The 20,616-nt window shown below is 44.8% G+C and overlaps 1 protein-coding gene across 3 annotated transcripts in view; it reads right to left on the bottom strand.

Moving 5' to 3' along the window:
• Positions 1-262: 262 nt before the first annotated feature.
• The window catches only part of LOC146858184 (interferon-inducible GTPase 5-like), a 33,787-nt gene continuing 13,433 nt past the window's right edge, over positions 263-20,616 (bottom strand). The window contains exons 1-3 of one of the 3 annotated variants that reach the window (XM_085646902.1): positions 10,913-10,969; positions 10,378-10,409; positions 263-1,813 (exon numbers count right to left, since the gene is read on the bottom strand). In XM_085646902.1, coding sequence (XP_085503028.1) covers positions 540-1,763 — 1,224 coding nt within the window. In that variant the 5' untranslated portion in view covers positions 1,764-1,813; positions 10,378-10,409; positions 10,913-10,969 and the 3' untranslated portion in view covers positions 263-539. Of the gene's footprint in view, positions 1,814-10,377; positions 10,410-10,912; positions 10,970-20,616 lie in introns of those variants that run through there. The other 2 variants (XM_085646900.1, XM_085646901.1) reach the window with 2 other exon arrangements.

Consider the following 20,616-nt stretch of genomic DNA (forward strand, 5'->3'; position numbering starts at 1 on the left):
TACGATGTCATAATGCTTGCTACCAGAACCAGCAGTCAAAGTGAGAGGTAGATCATGGAGCATATCAAACAATGTGCCTAACCAAAAAAAATAAAAATGAATGTGTCCACCTGTAACGTAACTGGTGCTCATGTAAAGAGCTCTGATACCTTCAGTCCAAGTTTGCACTATATAAAACAAAAACAAAAAAGACAACAAAATCTGGCTTTTTGTACTTACTGTTGTTTTTCTACAAGAAACGGTGATCTGCTGATACTAGAGATATTAGGCAACATGTTTAATTTTTTAATACAGTTCATTACAAGAAAGGAAGCCTCCCCCCCCATGTTGCTACTCATTCTGAGATGCATTATCTGTTGAATCTGATTTGATATGAAGGTGTGACCATGTATTATAAGGAATACAATACACCCTGCAATACACCAACAGGATATCCCAAATCATCTTGAAGTTCCATGACCTTCTTCAAACAGTTCCCAATAACATTACTACAGATTACAATGGAAATGTGCCCAGAATTCCGGCCACTTGTTGTTTTCTTAAACCTCTGTTCCAAACATTGACCTTTTCAGTACTCTCTGCGCATCTTCAGCGAGATCATTCAAAAATGTATTTAACATGTAGTATGTAGTTCCAAAGGAAATACCCCCTGCTGCCAATGAACCAAGTACAGGTATAAACCTCATCACTTCTTCGGCTGCTGTGGCTACAGCAAACACTACAGAACCAGCAAGCAATTTGATCAGCAAATCACTTGTTATTTCTTTAGCCAGTGGGGACTTGATGACAGATTTCAGATCAGACACAGGAATATTTACCTTCCTGGCAAGTTTCTCTAGGGACTCATCGTCCAGACCAAAGCTGATGCAATATTTTGAGAGGTATTTCTTTAATATTAAAAGGTCACATGCAATGGAGAGACCTGGGATGGGAGCAGCAGCCATCGCACAAGACAAACTAGCTATCATCCATAGCTGTTTCTTCATCATTTCTTTTTTCTTCTCCAATATCTTTATGGAGATGGTTGGTAGGGAGAGGAGTAAGGCATGTCGTTTGTGGGTTGGTAGCTCCTTCTCCAAGGTTTCCTCCAAGAGCTCAAATTCAAATTTATCAAGCTCAAAGCTTGACACTAGGTAGACACTGGGGTTCTCCACGCCGGCCTTCTTTAGACATTCAGTGCAGTTTTCCCTGATCTCCTTCATGATCTTCTCCTCATCATAAGTAGACTTTCGACGTTTCTTAGATGCATCCAAATCCTGATCAACCTTTGAACGCACAAAGTAGAACTTTTTCCCCATATTATTGATTTCACGGGCAAGGTTAGCATGGTTAGATTTAAAACGCTCTGTGGCAATGATTATGAAGAAATCGTAGCGCTCAAAACAAACTTGCTTCAGATACTCAGATGATTGGAAGGTTTCAGTCCCAATTCCTGGCAAGTCCCACACCGTCACATTTGGGTACACAGGATGCAGAAAGGGAGTTGGTTCCATTGTTGTCTCCACTACACCAGTCACAGCTGAAAATTCTTCCTCGTCCTCTAGGCCCCTCAAAGCATTGACAAAGGTTGACTTCCCAGATCCGGACTCTCCAGTGATGGCGATGTCAAGCTTTGCATTTTCTATTGAATCCAAGGAATTCATGAGATTTGTAGCTGCTCTAGGAAGGTCGCCATCCTCTATTGCATTCTTAAACCTTTCAATTTCCTCTTCAGATATTATGTCAAAAACCTCAGGTTCATCAGCGGGACTGTTATTTGCCATCTCTAGTTTCCTTTTTCTTCTCAATTGCTTGATTAGCTACCTCAGTCGTACTGAAAAATAGAAGAAAAACATATCTACTGTTAACTGTGGAATTTGCTTTAGTCCAACAGTCTGCAAAGGTGTGACCACAGTTACACAATGTTGGGCACATAATTGTGAACTTGTACGGCCATATTTATGACATTTGTGACACAGGGCAGTGCAGCAAGTCACCATTTTTTGCTGCCCTGCGTCACAGGAAAAGGGCAGGACTGCGCTGTATTTATTCAATTTGGCACATTCCTGTCCATTCCCCCTGCACTGGCACCTTTTTGTTTGCCTAGCACCAACAAAGGCACTCTTGCACCACGATGCAAGGGATCCTCTGTTGGTAGCGGGGTTGGTTTTGTGCAGGAAGGGCCACCTTCCTGCACAAAACCAATCCAGAGAGATTTTTTCCTCTTTCTATGTGTGTTGCAAAATGTAGCACGCATGGAAAGAGTAAAAAACGAGGCGAAATACAGATATTTCTCCTTGTTACGCCTCTCCTAGGGAGGTGTATGTTTTTGGCGCATTCCCAGGTTTACAAGTCCTTGTTTATCTGGTAATACGTCAAAAACAACAAGAGTTGCGTGGGAACACCCACCGCAATGCCCATGGAACGCCTCCCTTGCGCACAGTAAGGCAACACAGCGATTTGCACTGCGTTGCCTTACTCCAGATTTCTAAAGCCATTCAAAGCCAATCAAGGTGGCTTTGCATGGCTTCATAAATCTGACGTAGAGGTTTGCGTCACGCATGTACCATGTTGTGTGGTGCAAGCATGACGCAAACCTCTCATAAATATGCTGGGAGAGTAGAACAGAGAACATTTACCATGAACATATAAAAGAAAGTTTCTAGACTGCAACACAAGGCTATTGTTCACTGCGGCTCTTTTTAATTTTAATATGTGTGTAGTCACTTCTTTCAGCCGTGATGGCTGCTATGTTGGGTGCTAATTTTGTTGACAGGGCCCTCCGGTCTGATGCATAAGTTCCAAAGTGTTGATTCCAGGTCTTGTAATAGCAGACAACATTTCTGAGAGCTATTCCCCTTCAGAGCACAGAAAGTGATTGGTGGTTAAATGCTTTAATTAATCTCATTCACTGGTAATTACTCTGGCCGCATTCCAGTCCATCATTTCTTTGCCAAGCATGCCTGTTGAGATATGGCACAGCCATATACAAATCAGCCTTGGTCCTACTCCATTAGAAACAGTTCAGCCCAATCCGCCAAACCAGCTCCCCCATGAAGGGGAAAACAAGCAACTCCAGACCAGTTTCAGCCTTTTTGGGCCCTATCAGTAGGGTGCACATATTCCAGTCTCACAGTAACACGTGAACCATGACTCGACATATGCGTTGCACTTACGACGTCGCACAGAGAAACATAAAAAGTGATGGGTGGCAAATTTGCCCAGACAAGGGTCAAGTGCTCACTGTGCCCCAGGAAATAAGCTCTTCTTTCCTGATGAGGTCTATTAAGTATGAAACAGGTCTGGGGTTGCTTGTGGTCCTGTCTCACAGAATGCAGTATGAAACTAATAGTCTAAGAGGAAAGTTGCAGTGGAGGATTTGAATAGCATTAGAATCAGAAGAAAGGCTTTCACTCAATGAGAAAGGGTGCTAGAGCATCAGTGATTTTATATCCAGAGAATCAGCCATGAATGAAGGACCCTAAAATACCCAGGTAAAGAATATATGATATGTTTGTTCTCAGCCACCCCGTAATGAGACTTCAGCTCATACCAAATGTCCTAGAACTGTATTATAATAGCAATAGTCTCTGAGCAAATCTTCAGAAAAACAAGATAATACAGTTTGGTAAATGCAACAGAACTAGTACTTCAAGCCAAATAAATTTGATAACACAAACTATCTGGGTCTCACTACACATAAAAAAAATATTCTTGATGCCCTTGGAAACACCTGAAAGGGTTTTGATGAAAACTGTAATGATGGGCTTGTAAAAATTAGTCATCATTTTGGGCAATGCTCATTGCAGCACCTGTTAATTCGGCACACAAAGCAAACGTACTGACCTTTTTAGGTCTGGGCTAGACAGCACATGTGCTGTCTCAAAGAGACTTTTGTATTCAATATGTGGGCTTCAGCTCATCCATAGGCTTCCTATTTGCTGGCTTCATCGTTGCTCCCAAGTTATTTCTCACTATTTGTCCATGGCATGCATGCGTCATGCCTCTTCCTGTGTTTAGCCCTCCCCAATAGCATGGACCAATTACTATTATCCATCCGTTGCTCTCATTTTAGGAACTACTTTTTTCTTTGTTTTGAACACTTGACAAAAGTGCTTGTGTTTTCACTCGCTCAGATCTACGTTTCTGTAAACAGGCCTGTAAATCTTGTTCTCATCTCATCACATTTGTGGTGCATTCAAAGACCAAGTTCAAATGTCACACGCTGTTTTCCGAGGGCGCCTGTTTACTTTTGTTTCTCTGACTTCTAAGTGAGAGGACTTTTTTAGGTCTCGGCTGCGAAGGCTGCGCTTGCGCAGTCTAGCTCCGAGATTTAATGACTTGGAGAAGAGGGGCTTGAACCCGCCCCTCTTCTCCCCTGTTCTCCATTGGCTGGCCTCTTGAATGCTGGCCAGCCATTGGTGAAGAGGTCAGTCATTCCGATTAGGCCCCGTCCTTTTCGGATCGGGGGGCGTGTTTTTTGCAAGAAGTCTCATTCTCTCCTCCAGCCAATGGCTGGAGGAGAGAAAAGACAAACACGCCCCCGAATCCGAAAATGCCGCTGCCTTTCTCCGAGGCATTTCTGCTCTGCCTCGGAGAAAGGCGGTGGTGTCTTCCGGTGCCCATAATCCGTAATGTCCAGGGACATCGGACAGTTTCTGTCTTGTATGGTGCCGCCTCGGTTGTGTGCCATTATTCTGTGGTAAACAGTATCTTCTGCCGCTTGTTTTCTTCACCCTGCTAGACATTCAGCACCAGCACGCACGTTTTGCAGCGTCTCCAGGTTTGCTACTGTTTACAGCACGACGTCAAGGGAGAGTTCTATATATGTGGCAAGAGCTTCACCGGCTGTCCGCAGCAGAATCTTCTCAACTTTTCGTTCCCGGGAGGTAAATTGCGCGCTTCTTCCAAGCCAACTTGGCCAACCTCCTTTGCGATAGAAATGGAAGAACAAACGTGCAGAAGAAACACTTTAGTTGGGTCTCCTCGAGGCAGGTAACACACCCACAAGTGATGCTGGCGGCCATCTTGAAATATAGTGGTTTATTAAGGAGATCGACAGTGTAATCAACGTGATAGTCTGGTGCATGCCAGCTGAAATACTTTATTGGCTACGTCCAGCATACTACTGTAAACGAACATTCTAGTATTCGAAGCGTGCCTCACACATCCAACAAAAAATAAGTTTAGAGTGTTTCTAAAGACGGACTTTTGCTGAGGGCCAGAAGACACAACATTGCGTTTCCGCATACACTCTGTCATTATAGCCTCTATTTGTCTTATTTTGTTTGCTTTCTAGAAATTCAGCACAAAAGCAGACATCGCCATCACTTTATCCAGTTTCTGCAAGGCACCCACCAAACGACGGCGACGGTTAAATGAGTATTTTCGTCATGAGCCTTTACTATCCCAGCAAGGCGGCTCTATGACCGGAAGTAAAATACTCACTTCCGACTAGTTACTCGCTCTTTACTCTTTGGGGATGGCTAAAGGGAGTGTGGCTGCGGCCACGGCTCCGACTGGATTTCTGGGGCTAAAGATCGGCGCTGAGCACCGAGTGCCCGGGGCGAAAAGAAAGCGGTTAAATCGAAACAAGAAGAAGACCTGGAAGCGGCACATTGATGCACGAGATGTCGAAGAGTTTCTGCAGGATGTGCGTATGCAAGAGCGCACTCAGGGGTGAGTCTCTTCCAAGTGATCTGCTCTCTGAAAAGTAGAATTTTTTTTTTAGAGTCGGACCACCAGAAAGACCCATTCTTTGCAGAGTCCTCTGATTAAAAAACAAGCATTTACAATGCAACGGTCTCGGCATTGTTAAAGTTAGAGCTATTGGCATTGCTCATGATAATGCCGTTTCTTTAAATGTTTTAAAAACAAAAACATAAACAAAAATAATGTCATGAGCAATGCCAATAGCTCTAACTTTACCAATGCCGAGACCATTGCATTGTAAATGCTTGTTTTTAATGTCCCGGTGTTGCTTGTCCGCCTACCAACCCCCTTCTATTTCGCTGTTTGATCCGAACCCCACCCTCTCCCTCATCGCTGCTTGCCCCTTCTGCCCATCATTGCTTCTTGTTGTTGTTGCTTTCCCTGTCACTGGTGACTCCTACTCTGTTGTTGTTTGTTTCTTTTATTAATGCTCATCAGTTGGAAAATATTTTCTGCATGGCCTCTGACACCACTTAGTGGATGTATACAAAAATACATCTCAACAGAAAACAACCTTGTAAAAAAGAAAAAAAAAAGAACACACAATTTCTGGTGGATCAAACACTGTAGCACCGATACATAAATTTCCATTTTTAACACATGAAGCGATTTGTATGTTGTTTAAAAGTAGCACATTTTCTATTTTATATGTATGACGATTTTACAGTGCTGTGCACTCTCCTGGTTGCATTGTAAACTACATTGCGTATCGTCTATAGGTTCTATTGTTCGAGTGTATTGCAAGTGGCAGATTACTTCAGCTCCTTTTTAGGTTTTATTCATGTCTAACAGTGTAGAGCAATAGTCATTCAGAGTTTTAAGCAGTAAGGGAGTCCTAGGGAAAGCTGCTAGATTCGATGTTTCAGGCACATATATTTCTAATTTTAAGACAGCTTGTACATTTCTATTTAGCTCTTTTGTTCCCTGGCATACTTACTTTAGCAGCCAGTTGGTCTTGCACATGACAAAAGGAGTGCTCTGTTGCATGCCACAGTCTGGGCTGCAATAAGTGACGGATTCCACTTTTAAATGGACGTTAACCTTTCTGTTCCATATGTATAAAGCACACAGCAAAATCCTCTCACAAGTTAGTCAAATGGAGCATATGGAAGAGATACATTTTTTGCTCCTGTTATTTAAGATCTCAGCCAGCAATTATGGCTCGTTTATTTTGGTTCCCCCTTCATTGCTGCTTCTACCCACTCTCTCCCGTTGTTGCTTGCCAGTCTCCCCATCCCCTCCTGCTTCCCTGCATCACCTGTCCTCCCATTACCTCCATCTTTGCTGCTGTTTTTATTTATGTTATTTTTTTGGCTTTACAATTTTCCATAGCATGAACACGATCCAAAGGTATTGGACCGCTTTATGTGCTCAACAGTTATATTGCACAATAAAACATTGATTTATGTAGTCAGGGGGAAGAGTAAGTGATTTGCCAAGAATCACAGGATGTTGAGTTGACGCCAAGTCTTTTTCTCCTCCCATGTTGAGTTATTTGTCCCACTCCTCCTCACAGACAAAAAAAGCGATATCATGTGGCCTGTGTTGCATCACTGTGCTTTTTTGAGTGACTTTTAGCCATGCTGAACAGCAGTTGTGCTGCTAGACAAAATGGCTAAAGGACATTCACATTGAAAAGGCTAATAGCTGGGGCATTGCTGAGACCTATTGGCTTTGACAGTGCTTGTTATTATTGTATGTGCTATTTGGGCTCGGCTTAAAGCTACATGGTTAGATGCTATAGAAAGCTTGTTGCTATGCAAGGCCACTGGCCAATGAAATTACACATTGATTTTGCCTTTTGCTCATCCACAGTTCAAGCACTCCAGTTTTAGGTCGAGCCTGGGCAGCGCAATGGCTGCGAGGCATGCAGTATTCGAGTATGGACTTGAAGCCACGCCCACTCTCCATCCATATTTGTCATTGGCTTGTGTCATTGTCCTTCGTAAATGCTGGCTTCTGATTCGTTAATAGGCTTGTTAGTCCCTCCTTAGTACCACCTTGTCTTCATTTGTAAGCCTGAGGTCTGGCCCTTTTACTTCGGTTGTTACATGGTACATCTTATTTAGTCTGTAAGCACTATTTTCTTTAATGAGTTTCTCCTACTGCAGGCACAACATGCTTTCCTGCAACATTCAGCATGCCATGCGCGCTTTCACTTTCCAAGCAGCCCAGGACAATGGCGGCCGCTTCTTTGAAATGCAATAGGTCTCACATTTACAAGAATTTGAGCTATTGGCATTGTAAATGACAATGCCTTTTATTTATGTGTTAATTATCAAAACAGATAAATAAAAGACATTGTCATTTACAGTGCAAATAGATTAAACTCTCGCAACTGCATTGCAAATGCTTGTTTCATTAGTTTTCTGGATAACATATTGAGGGCAAATGAAAACAACCTGCGTTTGCCTTTTTAAAAATGCACTGGATAACTTCTATGGGCTTGAGGTGCCATTTGAGAGAGTTAGGCCCTCGGTCTGTGGCAATTACTGGGTAGCTTCTCTTGTAGTGTAGTTCCTATATCCCTGATAGGCTCTGCGCTTTGGAATAATATACACTATAGTTTTGACAAAGGACTGAGGTCAGTATGTCTCTATCGAGTACATTAAACGTAATTACTTGTGTGTGCCAGGTAACTCAGAGGTCACTAGAAACTTCTTGAATATACAAGAAGGGATTAGTTTCTGACAACCGCATAAACATGACAACTTTGTTTCCCTTAGAGTCGGAACAATCTCAGAACCGTGGAAACAATAGATAACAGTTTCACTCAGTCAATCGTACATGCTTCACTTCTACAGAGTTGCACAGAAATAGAGAGACGGGCGTTTTAATAAAAAGGGGTTTATTGAACAGTCTTATTTCTCATGCAAGAGATATGAACTGCTACAATCGTGAGACAGGATGCGAAGTACAATACGTACAGGGTTAGCAGTACGATAAAATAATACTGCAATAGCATGGTTTGTAGCTATGACATATATTCATAAAATACATACATAAATAACACAAGCTAAAATGTGAATACTCATCTGATGCTTCTAAATAGTTCTACCCCAGTGTACCTAACCTAAGTGTAGTACGAGGAAAGCAGTAGGTGCTCTTTTGTAAAGTATAGCTAGCTATAGTTTTAGTTTTGCCAAGAGTTGCCAAAAGTTTCTCTAAGTTCTAGTCTGCTCCATACCTTATAATGTGTGAGGTTGAAATCTCTTTCCGGGACTCGATATCTAACACCCCGCAAGGGGAGTCAGAAACACTGGAGCTGGATTCTCTGCGAGGAGGATGACAGCGTCTGGTCAGTGCATCAGGCGAGAACTCGATCTCCTTCCGAACTTGCCGTGGCGAACCGCAAGTAGGCAGTCGAACTGGACCGTACCGGAACCGTGGTTTGCCAGGGCAAGTGCAGGTATATTTATACCTTGAAGGTGTTTAGGAATGCCTGTATTGACGTAAAAGTCGGGCATCGGAACGTCATGAATAAACCCCTAAGGATTAGATGTTCATGCATAATAAATGAGTTCCTGGAGAAATCAATATCCAAGCAAGGGAAATTCCTAAAGGCTTAATATGAATTGTACCTATATAAGGGCATAAATCGGGAAACCTATATACGGAATCTAAATCTACACACAAAACTCTATCTCTAAAATCTTCTTTTAAGATGATCTAAAGAAACGTGTTCTAATGATCTAGGCACAGTGCTTAATTTGCAGATAAATAAGTGCCAGGGCTCTCATACAGAGGCCACTGCAGCTTGCACCACAAATTGCCCCATCTATGCTGCCAGTGATAGTAACAACACAACTACTAAGCATCACACTCCTACAAATGTGAAAATTCAGACTATTCCAGGCCCCCACAGCTATAAGAAGGGCTTACGCAGGAGGGTAAAAATCATTTTTATTGTATATTGAATTAATAAATTGCTGTTGTTATGTTCATCTGAGACAGCACCACCTTCTGGCAGACTGTCACAAGAGCCGGTGTCGAGCATTGGAAGTCACCGGCTCTTATTAAGCACTGTCTGGGCACGAAGATCTTGCCTGTTTTCATGTAAGAACATCTTCATTAGATGTTATGAGCCCAATTCACAAATGCAAATCAAATGGCAGAGACTTCCGGACAAGTCGATTTCTGCACCTAGGTGTAGGTCTCCACTCAGATGTATTTCAGAATGCTGGGCCAAGATTTATACCCAGTAATAGTGGGTGTATGTCTCTACCCCTTTCCATGAGATGACTGGGACACACACATACAACACGAAACACAATCCTAAAGTTACTATTAGCAACTTTAGAAGCGTATTTTGAGCGTATGTCAGTCAAGTAAGTGTAGCTCTACTTTCTACAGGCAGAGATCAGAATGATATTTCTTATCTTTTCTAGATAATGCTGTGATCCAGTTTTTTGATTAAAAAAAACCTTAGAATAAACCGGAAAGGTATCCTTTATTAACGTGGTTTCCTAGGTTTATACAAAATTAACAAGGGGTAAAAGCAGGGGGCAGAAATTGATGTAATGACCTCTATGCGTCACTGCATGGAAATACATTTCATGCCAACATGTTCCTGCCTATTGTAAGCCTATTGGTCTAGGGCAATCATCAGGGCCAAGTCTATATATCTCTACACCACAGCGAGTTTGTGCAAGTTACACATAGATGAGATAAACAGAGAGGACCTACCTCTCAGAAGAAAACCTTGTTCTCGAAGTAATCTAAGAATAAAAAGAAAAGGTAGCAGCGATTCAACATTTACATATTAATAAACGAGGGAAAAGAGTTACTATGCTCATTGTACTCTATTATGCATTCTGGGAAAAACATTTATATTGATGCTGTACCCAGAGTTTTATCTAGTTTTGAAGAAAACCTTAACAATGTCAGACAATACTAAAATAGTGAAGGGGTGATTTAAAAGCATCTATTAACATGACATGCATATGTGACACAACACATGTGAGAAATCAAGGCAATTTTTACCTAGTTCTATTGTGCTACTTGCTGCATGTTCTGTTCGGGGTGGGCCTCTATTGTTGTCAGACTCTAGTTATTAGAATGACATAAAACATCAGGGGTTTTGTTTCAAGGAGAAATGGGAGAAAGCATCCAGAAGTAGAAAAACATCATTCATCCAAAGGGAGACACAGAAAGCCTTTACCACTTTTGAATATTTGGCCATCCACTGTGTTCTCTTGTTTTTTGGTAATCTTTTACTCACTTCGTCACTGTGATTTTACAGTGCATCTTCGAACAGCCGGATGGTACGATATCTACCGGTCGGGGGCTGTTTCCTTTAAACTGCCCGGATGAGGGCGTGCTCCTATGGTGAGAGCTGGCACCTGGTGTGCGTGTCGGCGGTCAGGAGGACCCGATCTAAATTGACAGACAGAGTCGGGACTCCCTGACCCGCATCAGGCTGCCTTATCTCTTCCCTCCGTCCCGGCCTCGCTCCCCGCCCGAGGTGGGAATGGAAAGAGAGCGCCGGGTTCAGAGGGGAGGGAAACAGCACATCACTCATTTACACTTGTCCAACGGGCCTCGCACCCGGGTGCTCTCCAGAGGGATGCTGGGAGACGTAGTCCCAGAGTGACCAGGGGCGGAATTGCACTTCAGTGCTCGTCAGTCCCCAAGGAAGTAACGTATGGCGGTGTCTGGCTATTAAGACCATAGTGTTGAAGTTAACCTTTTTTGCTATATACACCAGTGTGTCTTTCTTTACCTGGTGTACACTCTGAGGGTCATCATGTAACAAGCATTTGCAATGCAATAGGTCTCGCATTTATAAGAGTTTGAGCTATTGGCATTGTAAAATTACAATGCCTTTTATTTATGTTTTGTTTTTAAAACAAATAAAAGGCATTGTCATTTACAATGTCAGTAGCATAAACTCACATAAAAGCAGTGTGTGGAGTGCAGCAGTGTGCGGCGTGCAGCAGTGTGCGGCGTGCAGCAGTGTGAGGCGTGCATCAGTGTGCGGCGTGCAGCAGTGTGCTGCGTGCAGCATGGAGCAGTGAGTAATGCAGCAGTGTGCAGCAGTGTGTGGCATGCAGCAGTGTGTGGCGTGCAGCAGTGTGCGGCGTGCAGCAGTGTGCGGCGTACAGCAGTGTGCGGCGTGCAGCAGTGTGAGGCGTGCAGCAGTGTGCGGCGTGCAGCAGTGTGAGGCGTGCAGCAGTGTGTAATGCAGCAGTGTATAATGCAGCAGTGTGCGCAGCAGTGTGTGGCGTGTGGTAGTGTGCGGCGTGCAGCAGTGTGCTGCGTGCAGCAGTGTGTGGCGTGCAGCAGTGTGTGGCATGCAGCGGCATGCAGCAGTGTGTGGCGTGCAGCAGCGTGCGGCGTGCACCAGCGTGCGGCGTGCACCAGCATGCGGCGTGCAGCAGTGTGAGGCATGCAGCAGTGTGAGGCATGCAGCAGTGTGCGGCGTGCAGCAGTGTGCGGCGTGCAACAGTGTGGCGCACAGCAGTGTGGCGCGCAGCAGTGTGAGGCGTGCAGCAGTGTGAGGCGTGCAGCAGTGTTTCATGTAGCAGTGTGAGGCGTGCAGCAGTGTGTGGCGTGCAGCAGTGTGCGGCGTGCAGCAGTGTGCGGCGTGCAGCAGTGTGTAATGCAGCAGTGTGTAATGCAGCAGTGTGCGCAGCAGTGTGTGGCGTGTGGTAGTGTGCGGCGTGCAGCAGTGTGCTGCGTGCAACAGTGTGTGGCGTGCAGCAGTGTGTGGCATGCAGCGGCATGCAGCAGTGTGTGGCGTGCAGCAGCGTGCGGCGTGCACCAGCATGCGGCGTGCAGCAGTGTGAGGCATGCAGCAGTGTGAGGCATGCAGCAGTGTGCGGCGTGCAGCAGTGTGTGGCATGCAGCAGTGTGTGGCATGCAACAGTGTGGTGTGCAACAGTGTGGCATGCAGCAGTGTGAGGCGTGCAGCAGTGTTTCATGTAGCAGTGTGAGGCGTGCAGCAGTGTGTGGCGTGCAGCAGTGTGCAGCGTGCAGCAGTGTGCGGCGTGCAGCAGTGTGCGGCATGCAGCAGTGTGCGGCGTGCAGCAGTGTGAGGCATGCAGCAGTGTGAGGCGTGCAGCAGTGTGTAATGCAGCAGTGTGTAATGCAGCAGTGTGCGCAGCAGTGTGTGGCATGTGGTAGTGTGCGGCGTGCAGCAGTGTGCTGCGTGCAGCAGTGTGTGGCGTGCAGCAGTGTGTGGCATGCAGCATTGTGTGTCGTGCAGCAGCGTGCGACATGCAGCAGCGTGCGGCGTGCAGCAGTGTGAGGCATGCAGCAGTGTGAGGCGTGCAGCAGTGTGAATCGTGCAGCAGTGTTTCGTGTAGCAGTGTGAGGCGTGCAGCAGTGTGCGGCGTGCAGCAGTGTGCGGCGTGCAGCAGTGTGAGGCGTGCAGCAGTGTGTGGCGTGCAGCAGTGTGTGGCGTGCAGCAGTGTGTGGCGTGCAGCGTGCAGCAGTGTGAGGCGTGCAGCAGTGTGAGGCGTGCAGCAGTGTGAGGCGTGCAGCAGTGTGCGGCGTGCAGCAGTGTGTAATGCAGCAGTGTGCGGCGTGCGGTAGTGTGCGGCATGCAGCAGTGTGTGGCGTGCAGCAGTGTGGTGTGGTTTGTAAACAACAAGAAAAGCGGATATCAAAGGAAGGGTGGGAGGGAACAAGCATATGAACGAGCATATGGGGTGTGAGTTATAACGAAAGTTAATTGTTGTAAGAGGGGATGCAGGAAGTGAGGCCGCTGGCGCCGGGATCGAACCACAGGCTCTGCCGTCCGGAGTCCACCACTCTGACCACTGCACCACACCTCTCCCTCTCTTTTGAAGAGATACCTCTGTGTCGGCGATTTGTATGTGTTGATGCAAGCCACGAGTGTCTGCGCTTGTGAAAGCGTTCCTCATCTTGTGCCCAGGATAATAGCCTTCTTTGTTTGTTTACTGAGAGTTTAGAAGTGTGATTCGTTAAGTATGTTTCCCACAGATGTTGCGAGGCCAGTTCTCCTAAAGCCTCACTCCTGTTTCATTGGTCGAATGACTGTGCCACTGCATTCCATACAGTTCGCAGTATCCACTACCTAATGTCTGCTATTCCATGTCCTCTCTATTCCTCTTCCGCTCCCGGCAAATGTTTGTCACCAACATCATGTAGTTTTTCAGATCTTATATGTAAGTCTTAGTGTCATATGTTAAATGATGCTTGAGTGTAGCACCATCCTACCCATGTCACTGTTCCTGCAGATAGAGCAGTTCCAGTTGGATCGTTAACTGCTAGTGATACATTCAGAAAGGGAGTATTGTACTGTTATTGTGCATGTAAGTTTTAAAGCAAGAGGGTATATGCTCCCATGCTACCAATGGCATCCTGCAACCTCCAAATGTGTGAAAGCCAAAGCTCCGCTCAGTATATCGAGAGCCGGCAAGGAGGTGGGGGGCAGAGGCTCCACTCAGTGTAGCCTGAGCCAACTCTGCGGCTCTGCTCGATGGGACGTGAGCAAAGACGCGATGTTTATCATGAAGAGAGCAGCAGCGTACCCTGTCCCGCTAAAGACCCGGGTTCTGCTTAAGCTACCATGATACTCTTGGCAACCTGCACCCTTCAAATGTGTGACAGCAACGGTTCTGCTCAGTATAGCGTGAGCTGGCGAGGCTGCTCCGCTCTATATGGCATGAGCCAGACAAAGGCAGCATTTAACCCCAAGCGGGCAGCGAGGTACGCTGTCCAGCTAAGAGTATAGAAAAATAAGAATGCTCTGCACCTACATACGTGAAAGGTAGCTACATGTCACCAAAGATTGGCAAGCCCCGCAAGAGTGCGTCCATCTTGGTCAACTCGTATTTAAGGGCAGGGCCGACTAGTTAGCAATCACAGGTGTGGCAGTTATGATGGGGAATGTAGTTTAATTCAAACTCGGTGTTGTCTCCAAACTAATACACAGGCACGGGTGTCTGTGAAATGAAGTCCTGGTTTCCATGGAATCTCCTGTTGGCAGTTTTCTAATTACCTTACCTATTGAAGGGGGGTCCAAACCCTTCAAGCTGGAACTGAGAAGGAATAGCCTCATAGTAAGGTCTGGTTGAAATTAAGCACTTTCAGCTCCAAGCGTATTTTGAGTTAGGGTAGTTAAGTCGCCATTCAGAGCTGCACTAATATTGGTCTTTAGGGATCTACGAAATCTACAAAAAGGTGGAAATGTGTGATGGGACTAAATAGAGCCTTAACCAAACAAGATATACGTTTGTTAACTGGTCCTTTCAGGCACACTCCACACGTTTCATTGTACATAGTGTTACAAGAAGATTCCATATCACGTTGAACAGGGGTTTTACCTGCGTTAAAATAAATGCAATCACCACCTCGGTAGCTATGTCACATTTGGGTTACCACCTTTACTAGAGAAAAAACGTACCTGCCATTTATTGTTGATTTAAGTGTCTGCAAATCCCCGGACATGACACTTAATACACTAGAAGCAAAAATCGTATACATTTATAACATTACTTTTCTGCTATTGTTAGTCAGAGACCATTACTGCAGTTTTAGAACACATTTAAAAGTGATTTCTATTTATAATTCCTGTTTGAAGCATGTACATTTAGGGGCTAAAAATACCGGCTTTAAAGGATTTTGCTTATTTTGCATTGAAATACCGGTGATGCCGGTATAAAACCGACCCGGTGGCAACCCTAGTCACATTAATTTTACTACTTGCCTGGTATCCGTGAAGCAGAGACACATATGCGGCATTACAACATGCAGTGTATTGAACAAATGCATTTAAATAAATAATCCACAGGACACAAAAAAAACATGTTCCTTGATTTGGAACATACATCTCCGGATCGTTTTATCACATTCTCTTTACAAAGCACCTAGAATGTATTTAATTTACACATCTCTCTATGTAAAACCCCAACAGAAAACATAAACAGCGATTATGGCGAGCTGTGTTGTTAAATTTAGAATGAAAAATGCAAACGCTAAACATTTAACGATTGTGTATTACTGAAATGAGAAAGTACAAAATCTTGAGCTGCCCTGACACTGCGAACGGAGAGTAAATCTACCAGACCTGTGCTGCGGGGAAGCGCACCCCCTCACCTTTCGGGAATAAGATTCTAACACACAAACAATTAAAGCACAAGCACGTAGAACAAGCAGAGGGAAGGGTAAAGCAGCACGAAGGAGCCAGAGGGCATGGAGAGTGTAAGCCCAAACAAGAGCGCACTGAAGCTGACGAGGAGGGAGTGGGAGGGGGGAGTGGGGGCGGGCACAGTGGTGCGGGCCGCAGTTGTAAAAGGCAGGGAGAGGGTGAGATTGAGAAAGGGAAAGATAGGGATCAAAGGAAAAGAAGGGGGTGACAAATGGTGTGCACTTTGATGTCCTCAGTGGCCGCGCGGCTCACTGAGGACATCAAAGCAAGTGCTTTTCAGGCTGCCAAATGGTGCGCGCGCCCGGAGCACATGCACTGTAGTTGGCGGCCTGAAATGCACTTGTTTCCACTTCCAAAAGCGCTTACTATAAGTCTCGCCAGAGCAGCGCTAAAGCGCTGTCTCAGGCGAGACCTAAAAAGCAGAAATGTGAAACTACGTCCTTTAGTGGCAGTTGCAGTGTTCTATTGATTCCACTAATTCATCAGCATCGCACTCAGCTCAGTGATCCCCATGGTATCTCATCATTGAGCCCGTTTAAGTCACTGCGTAGGCGAAATACCCAACGCCATTCGAATCTTAACAGAGCTTTGGTCATATCTGTTTTTCTCTGTTCCAGTTTTTCTATTATTAACAATTCTATATCATTTTCTGTGTTGTTATTCAATGTAGTGTATTGCCAGTTTGGTGTTGTCTTTTTTGCATCTGATTATGCTCCTATGCTCTTTTATATGTATCCTTACTTTTCGTGAAGTCACCCACATGGACATTTCAGGACATATATTAAATTGCTTGTGTTACAGTTGGTGAGATGTTTCAGTTTCCATGGTGAGGGTAGGCCCAGGTCTACCGCAGTAAATTCTTTTGCAAATTTCCACACCCCACATCCACCACATTAATGGTGACCTGTGGGTAGGGGGAGATTCCAGAGTCTGTAGGGATTCGACTGGTTTTGTTTTTGGGTATGTGTGGACCACGGCATCCCGTATGTTCTGACTTCGTTTAGAAGTGAACATGGGGAGTGTGATTTTTAAATTCCCTGTATTTAAGAGCCCCCAATGTTTTTTGACCAGTTTTTTCACTGAGTTTGATATTGGGGTGTATGTTGTCACACAAATGGGTCTCTATTCTCATGGTTTTTTGTATGTCTCAAGGAAGGCCTCGCTATTATTATGCTCTCTTTTTAGTCCTTGTAATTGTATTTTGTGGATAGTTTCTCTCTGTCAGTTTAGCACTGAGTATATTCATGTGTTCTTTAATCTTTCTGATCTCAGCACAGTTGCATTTTAACCTTAGGAATTGTCCTATGGGTAGTGCCATTTTTCCCACTGCTAGCTTGACGTGCGGTTGAAAAACCAACGCATGGCCGTGGTACGGCTGAAAAGTCTTCTCAGCGCCTGCTCGCGACAAGCGAGAACCGCTGCAGTCTGAGTCCAGAGCACTGAGTCTCCGACGTCTGAGACCCCTGCTCCGACTTAGATGCAGGCTCTGCTGTGAGGCCAAAGGAATCGACGCATAACCTGTCTGCGGCTGTGGAAATTGATGCATCGCCTGTTTTTCTGCCGCATCAACCCGCAGCACCTGGATTTTCTCACGCATCACACCTGGGTGCCAAGTCTTCATCAACAGAGCCCTGCAGCCAAGAAGCAAGACAGCGGGTCCAAAATTCAACTTATCGCTTCCCCTCGCAGTAAAGATTTGACACAACACTTCTCTTATGAAAGTGACGCCTCCACTCCTCTGGGACTAAGGAATCAATGCCTCACTTGTGTTTTCTGATGCATCCTCTCTGGCAGCTGTTTTTCGTGTTGAATTTTGATGCATCACAAGTACTTAATGTAAAATCACTGCATCTATAGAGTTCTATGGACAAAATTGCTTAAACCTATTAAAAGTGATATTTTAACTGCTGGATGTTGGATTTTTGTCATTTTGGTAATGTTTGGTTTAGATAAAGATTGTTTATTTTTCAAAACAGGTGTAGTGTCCATTTATAATATTTTCACAGTGTTACTGTATGTGTGGTACAAATACTTTATTCATTGTCTCTGAGATAAGCCTGGCTGCTTGTGCTGAGCTACCAAGGGGGTGAGCAGGGGTTATCTGGGTGTGTAACTCCCTTATCCTGACTAGAAGCAGGGGTCCCTAATTGGACAGGGTGCAAACCATTGCCAACTGGAGACACCCAATTTCTAACACCTCCCCACATAGGGAAATTGTCAATGAATAGGCCTCAAATATGCTTATCACAGTGAGGCCATTTTATCCTTTGCAGGTCCTATTGCCTGCCCCTCAGCCACCAGCAACCACCACCTCAACTGCTTCTGCCTGGCCATGTGAACTGGACTCAGACACCAGACAAATAAAAAAGCCTGGTAAGTTAACATCTTTGCCATTCGTTAGTAGTCTACACATCACGCTCTGTGCACAATTGTGAGAACAGAGAAAATGTGAACTAATAACATAATAAGGACAGTTCAACATGTCTCACCAGCAGACATATGTGGTGTGATATTTAAGTATTCCATATGTGTCACTGCCCACAGCTGCAGTAACAATGTCCCCTAAAGTCTACATTATTGGCCACCCACCAAAGCACAGCAGTAGACATCCTACAAGTAGCAAATCTACCCTCTACTATCCTCCAGTCAGCTACATCTCTGCTCCTGATATATACCCTAATATGTACAGCCATTTGCATCTCATTTACCCACATTCTCATATACAACAAATGTCTGTCCATTTATCAATTTGTCCATATGAATGGAAAATGCCATATTCCTGTTTGACATGTATCAGCATCATGTAGTGAACATTTAGCACAGTTGTCCTCAGTCACATTGCCAGAACTCTAAAGATTATCTTTATTCTTTTACGCATCTGCTACATCAGGGGATACATGTCCACAGCCACCCAGCTGAGAGCATTGGTGAGCAGCTAATGTCACAAGATTCAGTCCAAATTACAAGCATCCAAACCACTGCCAGGTAAGCTAGTTCCCTTTCACATGTTCATGACACATGCCAAGCACAAACTACCTGTATGTGCTAATGCTATGGCTTAATTCATTATGTCAAAGTGTTATATGTGCCTTTTAAATACTTTTGAACATGTATTAAGACAGATGGCTCTCAACTCTCTCAGTTGTCAAAGTGCCAACTGTCAATTCCTTACCCCTGTAGCATAAGGGAGTAACATGCCAAAAGATGATGCCATTCCATCCGTGAGCAAATGGCGATGTGTCTGCAAATTTCTATCTCAGTAGCCTCCAAAACTGCAGAGAAAGAGGAGATTGCGCAGAAGAGCAGCACACAGAACACCTCACTCACTGGCAGCCTAGTCCTCTTGCTCATCAGGTGGTTTTTCAGACTGCAAGCACCTAGGCACCCAAAAAAAGGCCTCAGACTCTAGATCTGGCTACATAGAACTCACCTCTCTGCAGCCCTAGCCTGGAGTTACACCAGTTGCCCCCCGTGGCCCACCCTTCCACCCAGGTTCAACTCCAGTCTTCTCTGCAATTTCTCCTGAGCAAGATACCCGCAGGTGAGACAGAGTTATTTTCCTTTTGATCAGTCTCCACATCACAAACTCCCAGGAATCAATCCCCAATGTGGTGGTGGTGGACAATAAGGCTTCCCTTTCAGATGGCCAGGTTGGCATGTGCAAAAAGAACAATTGATGGACTGAATGATTGACAATGTCAAGCATTCACCCCAGTACAGTGATCTGGGCCTAAATCCATAGTTTTTTTGCACCCGATGCCATTCCAGTTTAAACCGAGGTTGACATGGGCAAAAGTGGCCCTCTGAGAGGATGAGTTCTTTGAGCAACAGTCCTGTGGTGTGAGATTTGTGAAATGAGTGTGGAAGGGGACAAGTTGGAGCATTTCCACCTGTCAGCATGACCTCCTAAGGCTGACGGAGAGACAGACCAGGTTTGGAAAAGCTAGACAAAGGCCTTCAGTCTATTCTAAGTTGCACTGGGAGCATATTGAGGTCTCAAGGCAGATGGATGCAGGTGCCTTGACAAGGTCATGCAGCTCATACAGGCCCTTGCACACAGGGTTCCTTCTCAAGTTGCATGAGCAAGACAGGCTCCTCAAACAACAGGGTGTGAACAACCACTAGCATTTCATTCAGCCTTCTAGGACATGTAATCTTGATGAAGGACAATTGAACTCATTACACTATCACACCTGGAAGAATGATTTGTAAAGGGAATAGTCTCATCACATGGACTGATATATTATCCCCACCCCAACGCTCATGTGACTGGGATCTAATAGTAAAAAAGTGATTTAAAATGACCTGTTATCCATTTTAAATCACTTTTTTACTATTAGATCCCACTTAACACTTCAGAATCACCTCCTGGTGGAGTAAAAAAAAGACCCAATGATGATGCTATCAACCATGACTACGCCGATGGCAAAACATATACCAATGGCGAAAAATGGCTGTTGAGAGTCCTACAGGTTTTTAATCAAGATCCCTCTAGGCCCAAAGGCCCCAATCAACATTTGATTTTTTTGCAATATATCTGGAAGCTGAGTGGGACTACCGAACGCTGTACTTCCCTTCTTTGATACATTGTTTACTTCTACATTGACCATCTGCCTTCTACCTTCACAGGACCCTATGAAAATAAGTTGAGTCTAAGCTTTGACTATCTCTCCATAATTCTGTATCACTCGGATGCTTCTGTCTCACTCGGAATCCTTACTAATGTGTCAACTTTTACTAACACCTCCCCATGACAGCTGGCTGAGTTTCAGGAAGTCGTGTCTTTTATGTGCCTTTAGGGCACTGAC

This window comes from Triturus cristatus, chromosome 3_2 (genome assembly GCF_964204655.1).
Source record: "Triturus cristatus chromosome 3_2, aTriCri1.1, whole genome shotgun sequence".
Lineage (NCBI taxonomy): Eukaryota > Metazoa > Chordata > Amphibia > Caudata > Salamandridae > Triturus > Triturus cristatus.